This window comes from Populus euphratica, unplaced genomic scaffold (assembly GCF_000495115.2).
Source record: "Populus euphratica unplaced genomic scaffold, PopEup_1.0 scaffold19.1, whole genome shotgun sequence".
Lineage (NCBI taxonomy): Eukaryota > Viridiplantae > Streptophyta > Magnoliopsida > Malpighiales > Salicaceae > Populus > Populus euphratica.
The window spans coordinates 579,575-594,176 of NW_011499853.1; the positions used below are offsets into that span (position 1 = coordinate 579,575).

Below are 14,602 nucleotides of genomic sequence, written 5' to 3' on the forward strand. Positions count from 1 at the left end.
GTAAAACCAGAAACACAGGATTGCAGCAGCACCAAATTTTTTTACGTAATTAAAAAAATATATATATACATATATATACAGGAAATTGTGACGTCCATCCACGGGGTAGATAAGGATAAGGCTAAACTAAAAGGAAAAGGAACCCCCTGCTTTTTCTCTGCCTTATTTATTAATCATTAAAATTTCAAATTTATTTATTTTTCTAACAGATAGTTTGCTTTCATTTAATTAATTAATTAATTTATATTTCATTCTATATATAACTGAAATCAACACACCACCACATGTTGTCTTTCTTTATTCAACGCCAATCCTTCTTAAACAAAAGGCAAGAGCCCAGCAAGAAAAACATCCTCTGTTTTCATACCCACAGACACACAATAAAGAGGATTTTGTTTTCTTGTCTATCTAGAATTATGACAATAGCAGTGGATCATAATAGTTGTGATAGCGGAAGAATAGGGTGTGTGGCGTCCTCGTCGGTGGAGAGGAGGAAGGAGATGGCGGAGGAGTGTAGTCCGTCGTCTTCGACGACATCTTCTTCGTCGTCGATCGGGAAAAATAGTGATCTAACGGATGGTGGAGAAGATGGGTTGGAGGAAAATGAGGTGCAAAGTGCATATAAAGGGACTCTTGATTCCATGGAGGCTTTGGAGGAGGTCTTGCCTATCAGGTATTTTTTTATAAATAAATAAATAAATATTTCTTTAGGCTTTGCAAGAACCATTCTGTCTTTCTTTTTTACTTGTAGTTTGGAATAAATTAGTTTTTTTCGGTAAATCTTAATTAATTAGACGTTTTTATTACTGCATTTGATGAGAACTTGATTTTCTTTACATGAGCGTTTTGCTCTTGAATAAGGGGATCTTTAGAAGTGAAGATCTGAGCTTTTGATTGAATGGGATATGCCCTTGGTGTTTAGTTATTTTCTTGACCAAGGAAGCAAAGCCAATTTCAGTCACTGCTACCGTTGAGTCTTCATTTAGATCATTATTATGTGCTGGGAAGATTTTTTACCATTTCCTATTTTCTTTCCTTTTTCATGGTTATTGTTTGCAAGATATGAATAGTGAAACTTATTTCCTTAGAATGGCATCTTATGATTCGAGAATAGCACTGAAAATAGTGGGACATTTCATATACAGATTGGCATGTATCAGATTTCTTTAGGGTTTGTCTTGTTTTGGATGTTTAGCTAATTGAATCGTGGAATAATTATGTTGTTTTGCATTATTTTGGACTGATGGTTGAGAAATGTTTGCAGGAGAGGTATATCAAATTTCTATAATGGCAAATCAAAGTCTTTCACAAGCCTGTCTGATGCATCCTCTTCTCCCTCCATAAAAGACATTGCAAAACCAGAGAATGCGTATACGAGGAAACGCAGAAACGTAATTGCTTCCTCTCATGTTTGGGAGAAGACCAGGAGTTTCCCTTACCGAAGTGGGATAGCAAAGAGACCGATTAGCAATAGCAAAAGCACATTGGCTTTAGCAGTTGCCATGAGCAGTTCTGAAAGCATCAGTAGTGCTAGCGATGATTCGACTTCAACTTCGAAGTCTCCCCCAAATCTTCCACCTCTGCACCCAAGATCCAGGGCTTCTCATAACAATCTAACCTCATTACCATCCCCACGACAAAAATTTTCTCCCTGGCGGTCGTTCTCTTTGGCTGATTTGCAACAGTGTACCATGGTAAATTCGTTTTGTGACAAAACTGATCACTAACTTGACACTTCCATCTTAGTTTGTGCTGATCCGGAAAGACTTTCAATGTTTTATGGGGATGCAGGGCAATGTTTTCTCGTTTGTCATGGTGCTTGCCCCCTGTGCTTGTTTTGTGTTGATGGAATGCCTAAAGGAATACGAATATTCTCTCGTTCTGTTTTTATCTTTTTGTGATGCTGTTAGGTCTTCAACTACAACCATATGATGATAGTTTGCGCCTATTTTCCCACCTTGTCTTCACATGTGAATAAGCAAGGAACTAGGAGTAGGCTTTAACTCGAAACAACCACTCCCTTTACCACCGCGATCATGTGGAAAATGCTGATGTAGCTTGGTACCTTGGCGGGTAGACAGCAGCAAGTCCAGAACCAAGCACTCTATAAGCTCTTGCCAGATGAAGCAGCAGGAGTGCTTCTGTTCACGATTTACCAAGCCTAAAAGTTAAAACGAGTGGCAAAGCTATGATGCTCGGAACCTGAATGGAGAATTTAGAGTCACATTGCGTGGAAGGGAAAGGAAATAACTACAATAGTTGACTGTCCAGTTGTCTTTGTATGGATGACAAACGAAAAATAAAATCATAATACAATCAAGCAGATGTGTCATCGTTCAACACGAGATAAGATTCCACAGCGCAGAACCAAGAACTGAACACCTACCATGAGAGAATTCAATGTTGAAGGGATCTGTTACAGGAGGTGTGCCATATTGATAGGGAATTGAATGCTGCAAATACAAATTGGAATAGAAAGAAATAAAGAGACAACAAAATACTATGTACTCGATGAATATTCCTCTGAAAACACATCAGAAGATAGGTTTGAAAATAATTCAATGGTAAATCCGAAAGAGAACAAAGATGATCATCTTTTTCAGGAGTAATCAAACAGTCTGCCGATCCAGGCAGATAGAGCTTTTATCAGATACTTCATGACAAATATTTTTTAATAAAGTTTTGACTCTAAAAATAGAAGAAATTCATTTTAACTTGACCTCAAATATACTAATTAAACATGGTTTTACAGCAATTTTCCTTGCAGACCACCTAAACACGAACCTGTTGTTAACCCAAGTCTCTTGCACAAGCACAAGAAATTTTACCTGCACGCTCTGCAGTATCATCATTCGGTCCAGTTGGTCAATTTTTCTACATGTAACTATGAAACGATTTGCAAAATAAAATACAAATTTATATGTTAATCGACAATTACGCATTATATAAGAAGAGAATCACCATCAAAATCATTTAATTCCCACTAAGAGATTAATAATCCAGCCTCTTCACTCTTAACACGTTGACCATACTGTTCAAGTACACATATTTGAGAAAAATCACTACCAAAATCAATGATAAGCAAATCCTACTCGTTGCAGACTCACCTGAAGTGAATGGAAGAAAATAAAAGATGAACTATGTATAGTTTGGATCAAGATTTATAATATAAAGATTAGATTTGCAAGTGTAAAGTTGTTGTTGATAGCTAATTTAATTGTGAGATATTAATGTTTTTATCTATTATCTTGTTAATATCAAATAAATGAGATAACATCATAAGGTATTCTTAGCAAGCAATAATAAAATCATAGGCATTCTTAGCAAACAACATTCATAGTGGAGGGAAAAAAAAAACTCAAGCATATCAACAGTCACACATTATTAGCACCAATGTCAACAACATAAATTTCTAGTTGCAGCTTATCCACAAAAATTATATAATTTTTCATAAACAATAATAATTAAATATATAATATGGTTTTCACAAAATTAATGGTTTTTTTTATGTAACCTTCAATCAACAATGTAGCTATTTTAGATAGAGTGTTGAAAGGACTTAAATGTACTTTCATGCATTTAAAAAATGATATAGATTAGTCAAAGTAGATATTCATTAACATTTGACACATCAAACTTATCTTTTAGAATAGTATGGAGTACTTCATTTGAGATATTTGAATTACACTTTTTATAAACAATAATCTTTTAACATCTTTGATAATTGTTAACCTAATTCAACTATGTTTTTCTTTTAAGGATTTAACTATGAATGTATTGGAATAAGAAATGAGAGAACCATATATTTGCCACGAACAACTCTCGTTTATACATTTTTCCGTAACCTTTTGTTTTTTATTAATATACATTTTTAAGTGATAACTATGTTACACTTTCTATTTTTGAAATACATCTCTAAATTCATTGATATTGCTGAAAACCTAAGATTTTAAAATTTAATAGAACCATTAACTCACCTGAAATTTTTTATATTTAAATTTAGTTGTTGGATCAGTTTTTTTTTTTGTCTATCGCTTACTTATATTGATATTATCCTTATTAATAAACTACTCATTATTATCTCTCAAATTTTTTATATCTTATAATATCATTATCATTATGATTACTACTAATGTTTCATTTATTTTCTAAATCTAAAGTATCATATAATTTTTATTACTAAAATCATCGCTTAACAAGCTATTAATCCAATCATGTTTAACATCATTTATAACTAATCCTTTATCATCATAAGGGATATAGTCATAACCTTTTTTTTTATCATTCTTATTATCACTACATATCTGAATAGCAACATCACCCAAAACAACTTCAAAACTAAAACTTTTTTTAGTTTTAATATCATTAGCATTACTATCAATAAAAGTACTAATATCAACATCAAGATCATTCGGTTATTTCAAATTCAACACCATAACCACCAATATAAGCACATGTTTTTCTTTTTCTTCTTTATGTATACTAATTACCTTTAACTTTGAGGTATCATTTTCAATCATATTTTTGTTTTATCCTTTATTTTTAAACCATGCAAGTTTCTATCAAATACTTGCTTGCATATGAACAAGATATCAAAATAAAAAATGTAGTATGAAAAATAATTTTTTTGAACAAATATTGAGCTGTTATGATGAGCAAATATATGAAGCATTGTATATGTATACTGCAATAGTAAAGGATATAATATTATTACACTAATAGATAAACAAAAATTCATAAGTAAATTATTGATGAGTATACATTGCACATAACTAAGCTATAATTTCTGAGTTTTTAATAGGATTATCAAAAATAATTTGCTAATTAGGCTAAATAATAGTAAATCACAATTAATATAAGCTTACTCGCATTGATCAATCATGTAATTAAGCAAGAATTACAAGATTAGGGTTCTTTAAATAGTAACACCTGAAGAAAAATTGGAGTTTTTTAAGAGTTTTCACAAAAAAAATAACTAATTATGGTCAATAATATAATGGGTTAACATACTTAACACAATGGTTTATTGCATATAATCCATGTTATAAGAAAGATAAAGAAATTAGGGTTTTTATGAACAATGATCAATTCAAATTAAAAAGGGGGTTATCTTTAGGTATTTAGATAAACAATAATAAAGGACTTTTACTACCAAAATCACATTTTTTATATTGATTATTTTTTATTAAAAAAATACAATTTGTTTTTAGGATTTTCTAGCTTTTCAGGATTAATAACAACAAAATTGCACAGAATTATATAAAAATTATTTTCAAGTGTAATTTTTTGTTGATTGACATGGGAGAGTGGATTCATTTTCCAGTGTTTGTGAATTGTTCAAAAAATATGATATGTCATTAGTGTTTATATATATATGGATAATTTGATTTTTTTTTATTTGAAATTTTCTTTTGATATAAGATATATATTATAATTCTCCAAAACATGGTGGGTAAGTGTGATTTTGATCAAATTATAAAATGCAAGAGCTAATTTTATCATTTTTTCTTAACATGCTTAAAAGAGTATTTTTGTAATAAATAGTATATGATATTAATAAAAATATTTTCTAATATAATTATAGAAACCAAAATGAAAGGAACCTTAGTCAAATAAGATGGTTAAATATTTTTAGGGATATATAATCTCTAAGGAGGTGGCTTGATTCGATGTGGGGTCCCTAAGAATGCCACAAGATGGAGCCTTATGAAAGGAATCCTATTTTAAGATAATTTTGGCTTGTTTCTTTGCTAAAAAATATTTTTTTTTACACAAGATGGAGCCTTATGAAAGGAATCCCATTTTAAGATAATTTTGGTTTTTTTTGTTTGCTAAAAAATAATTTTTTTAAAGTAAATTCTAGAAAAATAAATTATTTTTTGATGTTTGACAGTATAATAAAAAATAAATTAGAAAATATTTTTCAATATTTGATTATGTCATGAAAAATAAACTGAAAAATAACTTATTAATGTTTTATTTTTTTAAATTTATTAAAATAATTTACAAATTAAAAAATTAAATGAGAATGAAATTAAAAAATAATAATTTTATAAATTATTTAAAATAAAATAAATAAAAGAGATCAAATATAAAAGATAAAAAAGTTGAAAGATGAAATTAAAATAATAATAATAAAAGTTTATAAATTATTTCAAATAAAATAAGTAACAATAAAAAGAATGAGGACTAAATTTGATAGATAAAAATTTTTAATAAAAAAATAATAAGAAAAAAATAAATAACAATTATAAAAATAAGAACTAAAATTAATATAAAAATTAAATTTTAAGGGATAAAATTGAAAAACAAATATTTAAGTCTATATATATATATATATCAATTAAAAATTTAAGAATTAAATTTAATATAATTAACAAATAATATAATATTTTTAAATTTTTTACAACTTTCCTTTTCATCCAAAATAAAAGGAAAATATTTTCCTGAAAATTAAACCAAATTTTATTTTACTAAAAAATATTTTTTGTTGATTAATTTTTCTAATAACAAATAAATACAATAAAATTAAAAAAATAAGTTCTCAAAAATATTTTTTTAAAAAACAAACATCCCCTTCATGATAATTTAAATTATTCTTATAACATAATTTATCGTACCACGTTAAAGAGTCCCCTCTATATATATTTATTAATCAATTGTACTCTTAACTTATAAATTAGATCAATTACACTTAACCTACGCAACTCAATTTTATCCAAGTATATACGTTGATGATTTCAATATTATATATATATATGGGACGTTAGCCTAATCAATCTGTAATAATATGGTGAATAATTAACACCGATACAAAAAAGAAGAAAAGTAAAGGGGGGAATTAAATGCAAACCTATGCAATTTATACATGGTTGGAGGGTGAATCTAGAAATATTAAGTGATTGTTTGTTTTTGTGTTATGAATTGTTTTTAATTTTTTATTTAAAAAATATTAATTTCATATTTTTATTTAATATTTTTAAATAATTTCAATATATTGATAATGAAAATAAATAAAAAACAATCTAAATTAATCATTATAAGATATTTTAAATTAAAAAATATTTTGGTTTATAATAAAGCTACCAAACCAAAACACGTGCAGTTACACACAGGCTCAGGAACTCTAAAGAGTAACAAGGCCGACAGCTCTCGCCAAAGCATCAAATTTTATTAGCAATCGTGATTAGGGAAAGGCAAAAGGTCTTATGTTTATTCTCTATGAATAAGATTAAGAACAGTTACTCTTGTTGTCTAAAGACTGATACTTGTTTTTGGTTTTCTTGATCAGTTAAATGGCTACAAATCCCAGCAATGGACTTGAAGGTGACAACACTCTCCAGTCTATCTGCTACCACCGTGGTTCACTTCAGCTTCTTGATCAAGTCTCTCTCTCTCTCTATACCTATATATCTTTATTCGTGCTTGCTTAGGTCTTTTTTATCGATTAGTACTGTATCTCACTATAATAAATATGGTTGGTGTTTTAACAGAGAAAGCTTCCTCTGGAGACTACTTACTTAGATATCAAAGATACTTCTGATGGATGGTATCATCATATCTTAAGCCCCTTTTGGTTTAATTTTCTCAATTTGTTTATTTTATTTTATTTTCTTAAGTGAATGGTTTATTTGTCTTAGAAATGATTAGGTTGTTGTAAAAATGGGGGACATGGCAATATATATTTTGCATTTCTTGATTTTATGTCAATTTTTCCTCCACGTTTTGTTGCAAGGTTATTTTGCTATTTAATTGGGAATTTCCAACTTGTAAGTAATTCTTCACTTAATCTATCAGGTTGGCCATACGGGAGATGGTAGTTCGAGGGGCGCCAGCCATTGCTATTTCAGCAGCACTTTCTCTTGCCGTCGAAGTTTCTAATTTAGAGAATTTTAGCGGGACACCTGTTGAAGCTGCTTCTTTCCTTGCAGGGAAACTGGATTATCTTGTTTCAAGGTAATCGTTGTGTTTGTATCCGACACTGTGCCTGTTGTCTGCATGTTTGGTTTGATTGTTTGTTTGAATGGTAGTTAAACCGACCAATCTTCCCTTTCCTATAGATGATTAGAATAGGTGCTTGCCCCCAAGAAGTTAAGATTGTGATTATGCCATTTCTTAGATTTTTGTTGGGATGTAGCTGATTATGGCATCGTCTCTTGTATTTTTCTTTCAGCCGACCAACTGCAGTCAATCTCTCAGATGCTGCAACGAAACTTAAAGAAGTTGTATCAAAGGCTGCTGCTGTTGCTTCCGACTGTCAGAGTGTTTTTCAGGTAGTATAACTCTGTTTAGTTACGTTTCAATCTTTATGCTGTTAATGACGTGGTCTGAAATCTATTGTCAATGACATGCACTTGGTCAGAAATCTATCCTGGGGTTTACTCATTTGGTGAAGTCTTGATAGCTAGACTCCACTTACCTTCTTTCATTTGTTTTAACTTTATGTTGTAGAAAGTTAAACTGTATTCTTACCTGCTCCCCATAATGCTTGCTTCCAATCTTTAACCATGTAGGCTTACATAGAGGCAGCTGAAATTATGCTAGCAGATGATGTTGCTTCAAACAAAGCAATTGGCTCATATGGAGCAAGGTTTATTCAAAACCAACAGAAAGATCCTACAAAACTGTCTGTTTTGACCCATTGCAACACTGGCAGGTACCCCATACGCTTCACAGTTTGTTTTGTCCATGATCCTATCTTTTTTCTACATAATATATTTTCTTTTGATTGGTAAAGAAAGATAAGAAAGACGGTGATTGAATTCATATGATTAAGTTCAAAAACTGGTTCATTTTGTTTTCCCAGTCTTGCAACAGCTGGATATGGTACTGCCTTGGGTGTGATTCGTGCACTTCACAGTGAAGGAGTGCTCGAGAGGGCCTATTGCACAGAAACTCGTCCATTCAATCAGGTGATTATCTGCATAGTTGCTTTTCAGTTATTCTTGCGAACAAACTTTGTTTAACAAAGAGATATGGAGAGCACTTGTCATGTCAGAGTTGAGTTCTTTGGTTTAATGAAAGCTTCAGAAAGTACAGGAAAGCAGCATTAAAAAAATACAAGTAGATCGTGCTTAAAAAAATATATGTAAAGACATTTGCTTATTGGAATGGCTATAGAAAAACTTGGTAAAGCTTGTGCTAGCTGATAATTTACGGGCTAAGATAGGCACCTCTAAGGTTAATTGGGCAGTTGCATGTAATCTGCAGGGTGGTACTGCTGACAGTTTCTACCACCCGGGTTGGACACTCACTAATATAATACTGCTTTGACCTTTGCCACCTATTAGATACTTGAAACGCATGGATTCATCTCAATGCCCATACATCTGCCACCTTGAAGAGTGAGGTTGTAGGACTGGTTTGGTGAAATACTGATGTGAGTGTGGCTGTGATAGTGTCCTCAATAAATTTGGTTATCTATTTTCCAAACACCTAAATTGTAATAGGTTTGTGATTTGGTTGTCATGAGCTGTTGGATGCTATAAATGGTGAAGGATAATGACCAACTTATCTACATTTTAGCTGACTATACCTTCTTTCAATTATTATTTATTACATTTGAATATCTAATTGCAGGGATCTAGACTCACAGCTTTCGAATTGGTACATGAGAAAATACCTGCCACCCTTATAGCAGACTCTGCTGCAGCTGCATTAATGAAAGACAGTAAAGTGAGTGCTGTTGTTGTTGGAGCAGATCGTGTGGTTGCAAATGGTATTGAGTTAGCAGAAAATACAATTCATTTACTTTTGAATCCTAGTTCTGCAAGTGTGTCTTACTGATTTCTGCAATGTAATTGTAGGAGACACAGCTAACAAGATTGGAACCTACAGCCTTGCCTTATGTGCAATGCATCATAACATTCCATTTTATGTTGCTGCACCACTTACCTCCTTTGATTCATCCCTTTCTTCGGGAAAAGAGATCATTATAGAGGAAAGATCTCCTAAGGAAATGTTGAACGCACGTGGAGGACTTGGGGAACAAGTTGCTGCATCCGGAATTTCAGTATGGAATCCAGCTTTTGATGTTACCCCTGCCAGCTTGATAAGTGGTATCATAACAGAAAAGGTATGAATCCTTTTGCAACTTTGATTGGAAATGATCACACAACATTTGGTGGATTTTGTCTGATCGTTTGCATCTCTGAGCAGGGTGTCATCACAAAGACTGGCACTGATGATTTTGACATTAAGGATTTCATAAATAGGGCCGTCGGCCAGTGTATTGCATAAGAGGCCAATGTAGTGAACAAGGTTTTGGTTGGTAACTTGAAGAGCTATCTGCCTGCATTGTATTCAAGCTTCTATGATTACAGACCCATCTGATTGTTATAATGGTTGTAATTTCAGTGCAAAAGCACATATTCTATACGTTCTTCTTGGTAATTGGTCATCACAAGGCAATGACGTAAATGTTTTGGTCATGCCAAAACCTGAGAATATCTTGTTCTTGACTCATTTTTAGGATTTGAGGCATCCCACCTCAAATCCTTGCATCTATCTAATGACGAATTGAAGTGTGCTTTGCATTGTGCACTCTTATGCATACAGTCAATGTCATCTATCTAAGTCATCTATCTAATGACGAATTGAAGTGTGCATTGCATTGTGCACTCTTATGCATACAACTGGAAAAGAAAAAAAGAAAAAAAGGTCGTCCTGTGATTTTCACAAATTCATGAACCCTAGTCCTGTGCTGATTGCTAGAGAAATATGTACATTGATTGATCATCTAAATTGCTGTCTGCTAGCCAGTAGCCACCCATATGTGGTTAGACTTAACCATATGAATATTGTCTTGGTTTTGGAAAGCTACACAAGTTGACCCCACGCAAGCATGGCATGCTCAAGGCCGGGCATGCAACTTGCAGGGTTATTCTTGGCTTGACAGTTCATATGCGTGCCTCCACATAATATAATAACACGAATTTGTTATTAATTAATTGTATAATTCTCCTTAATTCTTACAAAATAAACTCCATTATTTTCCGTCTGACAAAATCTAAGAGGCAGCGCGGCGCACACCCGTTCCATATCTGAAATAAATCTCCAGGATCATCACCAGCGATCAAGCCATTCATCATCTTGGATGAGCGGCTCATTTGATTTTTTTTTTTTTAATTAACGTGGATGTTCAAGTAGTTTAAGTTATATTTTAATTAATTTTATAAATTTTAAAATTAATAATTATGTAAATCTCTAATAATCATAACTCAAACTCATAAATTCAAAACTTGAACTAAGCTACTTTTCAAGGTTGGCTCATTCGATTCTTCTCAAAATGTAGAGATATCCTATTTAACAAATTACAGTAAAAACGGATGAAACAAATTATAGTATTATCATACTTATACGTTAACTGAGATTCATTTTTAGTGATTTTAAGAGTAAATTCTCATTTCAATCCAGTACATTCAAAAAAAAAAATTAAGTCTTTTTTTTTTTTTAGTAATCCGAAGTCTGCTTCTCTATTTCGGCTTAATATATTCAGAAAAATTTAATAAATTCTTGTTGTCCCTAAGGTTTGAAGAAAATAATTAAGAAACATATCTTTTTAACCACCGAACCAATCCCTTGGAATTAGAATTATGCTTGATTTTATAGCTTTATATCCTAAAAACTTTTCAAAAAATTAATACTCACTGCATGTTTATATAAAAATATACTTAGATTTAATTTAATATTTGAAGATTGGCAGAAATCATCAAAGACAATAATGCTGTTGGCACCAAAAAGAATTTTAAGTGAACTTGTCAAATGCAGCGTGTGTGTAAGAAAATAAATTTAATTTATCAACTAAAAATAAAAAAATAAAAAATTGTATACTTGTCTTAATAATGAAATTTGTAAAACTTGTACAGATATGAGTTGCTCTTCAAATTGAAAATAATTATATAGCAGATAGGTGATTTGCATTTCGCTGCTTATCAAGTTTGTTTGTTTTGTAACTTAAAAAAATGTTCAATTAGGGTGTTTTAAAAAGAAAAAAAAATCATGCGAATTGATTTATAGACCCTACTGGTCTAATAAGATGGTTTAATTTTATTATATCACAAAAAATTAAAAAAAAAACTCGAAGAAGCAATGATAGTAAATATGCTAAATCTAAAGAGAAAAAATGATAACAATGACATGTATAAAAGAACTCTTGTAAAAAAAATAAAATTATCAAACTGAATTATAAGATAAAAAATGTTAAAGAATGAAATTGAAAAAAAAAAAAAGACCTAAAGTTAATCCAACTTTTCATGGCAACCTGGTGACCCGAGTTGTGAAGCCAAATTATTTTTATAGAAAGTAAATAAAAAAAATTAAAAAACTTGATCTTTAATAAACTTGATGCTAAAGCCTTCAATAAAAAAAATGGTGTAAAAAATATTGATATCAATTCGGGATAACATTTTATATATGTGATCCAGGTCATGAAACTGGGATTATAGTATCAAAAAAAATTATAAAGCATAATTCTTAATAATTCAATTTTGAAGGATGCAATTAAAAAAAAAAGATTAATCTAAAAAAATCCAAAAAAAAATAATGATCAAATTTGATATAAAAATAAAATGTGATAAAACATTGTAAAATCCACAAGTCAATCCGAGTTAGCATGTTAAATTCATGAGATCATGTTATCCTTATATAATGAAATGTGAAAATAAAAATAAAGAAAGCTTTATCTTCAATAAACTCAAGGTTGATGGATGAAATTAAAAGAAAATTAGTGTAATTTTTTTTTTAAAATGACCAATAACAATCCGGTTTAACATATCATACTGGTGACCAGGGAGTAAAAATAATTAAAAAAATACCAATAACAATTTAAGTTAATATATCATGCTCATTATCCAAGTCATGAAACAGGATAATCACACTGAAAAAATTATAAAATTCAATTATTAAACAATCTAATGTTGAAGTATAGAATTAAAAAAAGAATCCAAAACAACAAAAAAGAAAAAGAAATTAAAAGAAAGAAGATTAAATTTGATATAAAAATAAAATAAAATGATTTAAAAATATTAAATCAATTTTAGTTAACATGTCAAATTCACAACCTAAATTATGAAATTGGGTTTTCCTCATATAAAGCAAATAAAAAAGCTTAATCTTTAATAAATCCATATAAAAGGATGAGATTAAAAATTAAAATTGGTGTAAAAATAATTTTAAAAAAGATCAATTCAAGTTAACATTTCATACTCGTAATCCAGGTTATGAGATTGGGATCATGACACCAAAAAAATTACAAAGTCTAATTCTCAATCAATTCAATGTTAAAAGATGAAATTGAAAAAAAAATATTTTTTAAAAAGAAACCAAAGCAAAAAAAAAAAGGATTAAATCTCACACAAAAATAAAATTAAAATAAAATAAATAATTAAAAAAATGATATAAAAAATATTAATCAAAAGAATAAAAACTAAATTTGATATAAAAATCAAATAAAATCAAATGTTAAGGAATAAAATTGAAAGAAAATCAATCAAATAAAGAACAATAAAAAAATAAGGACCCCAATTGAAATAAAAACAAAAATGAAAGGAAAATTTTAAATTTTAACTTAGTTAATTTAATTTTCAATGAGAAGAAAAAGAAAAAAAAAAGAATAAACTTAATCCTCAAATCACCACAAATAACTGTATATGTGCCTCCTTATAGGATGTGTTGCTTATAAAATGGCACCGCTTCTTAACTTTTTGAATGACATGGTAATTGGATGTTGTTGGTTATAGAAAAGCTCTAAATGTATTGTCTAAAAAGCATAAATATCTTACATGCTAGTGTCACACGTCAATTAAATAATATTTAATAGTTTTTAAAATACTGAATTACTTATTAGTCCACTTGATAATTAAAATAAAATAAAATAACAAAAAAAACCTTAGACAAAAGCCTAAGAAAATTGATTTTAAAAATAATTCAGTCTTTTTAATTTTGAAGTTAAAATGAACTTCTAAAAAAGCCCTTAAATGAATTTTGCTTTTAAGATCTTCTTAGTAATTGTATTATGCAATCAAATGAAAATACAAGATAAATGAGATGCGTCTTATCAATTTGGTAATTATAAATTGATTTTGTTAAAAAGACTAAGATTGTGTTATCCCTCAAGTCAAGTTATTTAGTTTTATTTTAAAATAGTAAAATGGTCATTTTATTATACAAATTTATAATGAAATGTAAGTGTGTACGCAATGAAATACTGACCCCAATTATACATGTAGCAATTTTACTTATATAGAAGCTAGTTTCAGTAAACAAAATAATTAGGTATTAAAAACATAAATAATGTCTGGATAATAATAATTTAGGAATTGAACTGAAGATAAACAGTAAGGGTTAACAATAATTATTCTTTAAGCCACACGTCAAGCTACTGAGTTCACTTAAAATCTTTCTCCCATGCTTTTCTTACATGCCATGAATCAACTTGAGAATCTCAATCAAGAACTAATCTCAAACTTTTTGTTTTAGAAGTAAGACTTCACCTTCCAACTTTAGTTCTTGCATCAAATGATATTAGAGTTTGAAAAAGTATTTACATTTGAATTTATTAATGCACTAAATGGTTTTTACAAGGTCTACTAACACGATTAAT

At 29.8% G+C, this 14,602-nt stretch overlaps 2 protein-coding genes across 3 annotated transcripts; both read left to right on the plus strand.

Annotated features, from left to right (window-relative positions):
* Positions 1–274: 274 nt before the first annotated feature.
* On the plus strand, positions 275–2,516 carry LOC105122113 (hybrid signal transduction histidine kinase M-like protein). 2 transcript variants are annotated; one of them, XM_011021035.1, is made up of 3 exons: positions 275–673; positions 1,265–1,694; positions 1,792–2,516. In XM_011021035.1, exons 1-3 carry the CDS (start codon positions 285–287, stop codon positions 1,930–1,932), a joined length of 960 nt encoding a protein of 319 aa, XP_011019337.1. In that variant the 5' UTR covers positions 275–284; the 3' UTR covers positions 1,933–2,516. The 2 variants fall into 2 exon arrangements, with proteins under 2 accessions (XP_011019337.1, XP_011019338.1); XM_011021036.1 differs by having other exon boundaries at positions 276–673; positions 1,265–1,890.
* A 4,571-nt stretch (positions 2,517–7,087) lies between these two features.
* Positions 7,088–10,552, plus strand: LOC105122114 (NagB/RpiA/CoA transferase-like superfamily protein). Its single transcript, XM_011021037.1, has 10 exons — positions 7,088–7,203; positions 7,292–7,385; positions 7,494–7,549; positions 7,798–7,956; positions 8,174–8,273; positions 8,514–8,656; positions 8,807–8,912; positions 9,580–9,718; positions 9,807–10,075; positions 10,159–10,552. Exons 2-10 carry the CDS (start codon positions 7,296–7,298, stop codon positions 10,237–10,239), a joined length of 1,143 nt encoding a protein of 380 aa, XP_011019339.1. The 5' UTR covers positions 7,088–7,203; positions 7,292–7,295; the 3' UTR covers positions 10,240–10,552.
* The last annotated feature ends 4,050 nt before the right edge of the window (positions 10,553–14,602 follow it).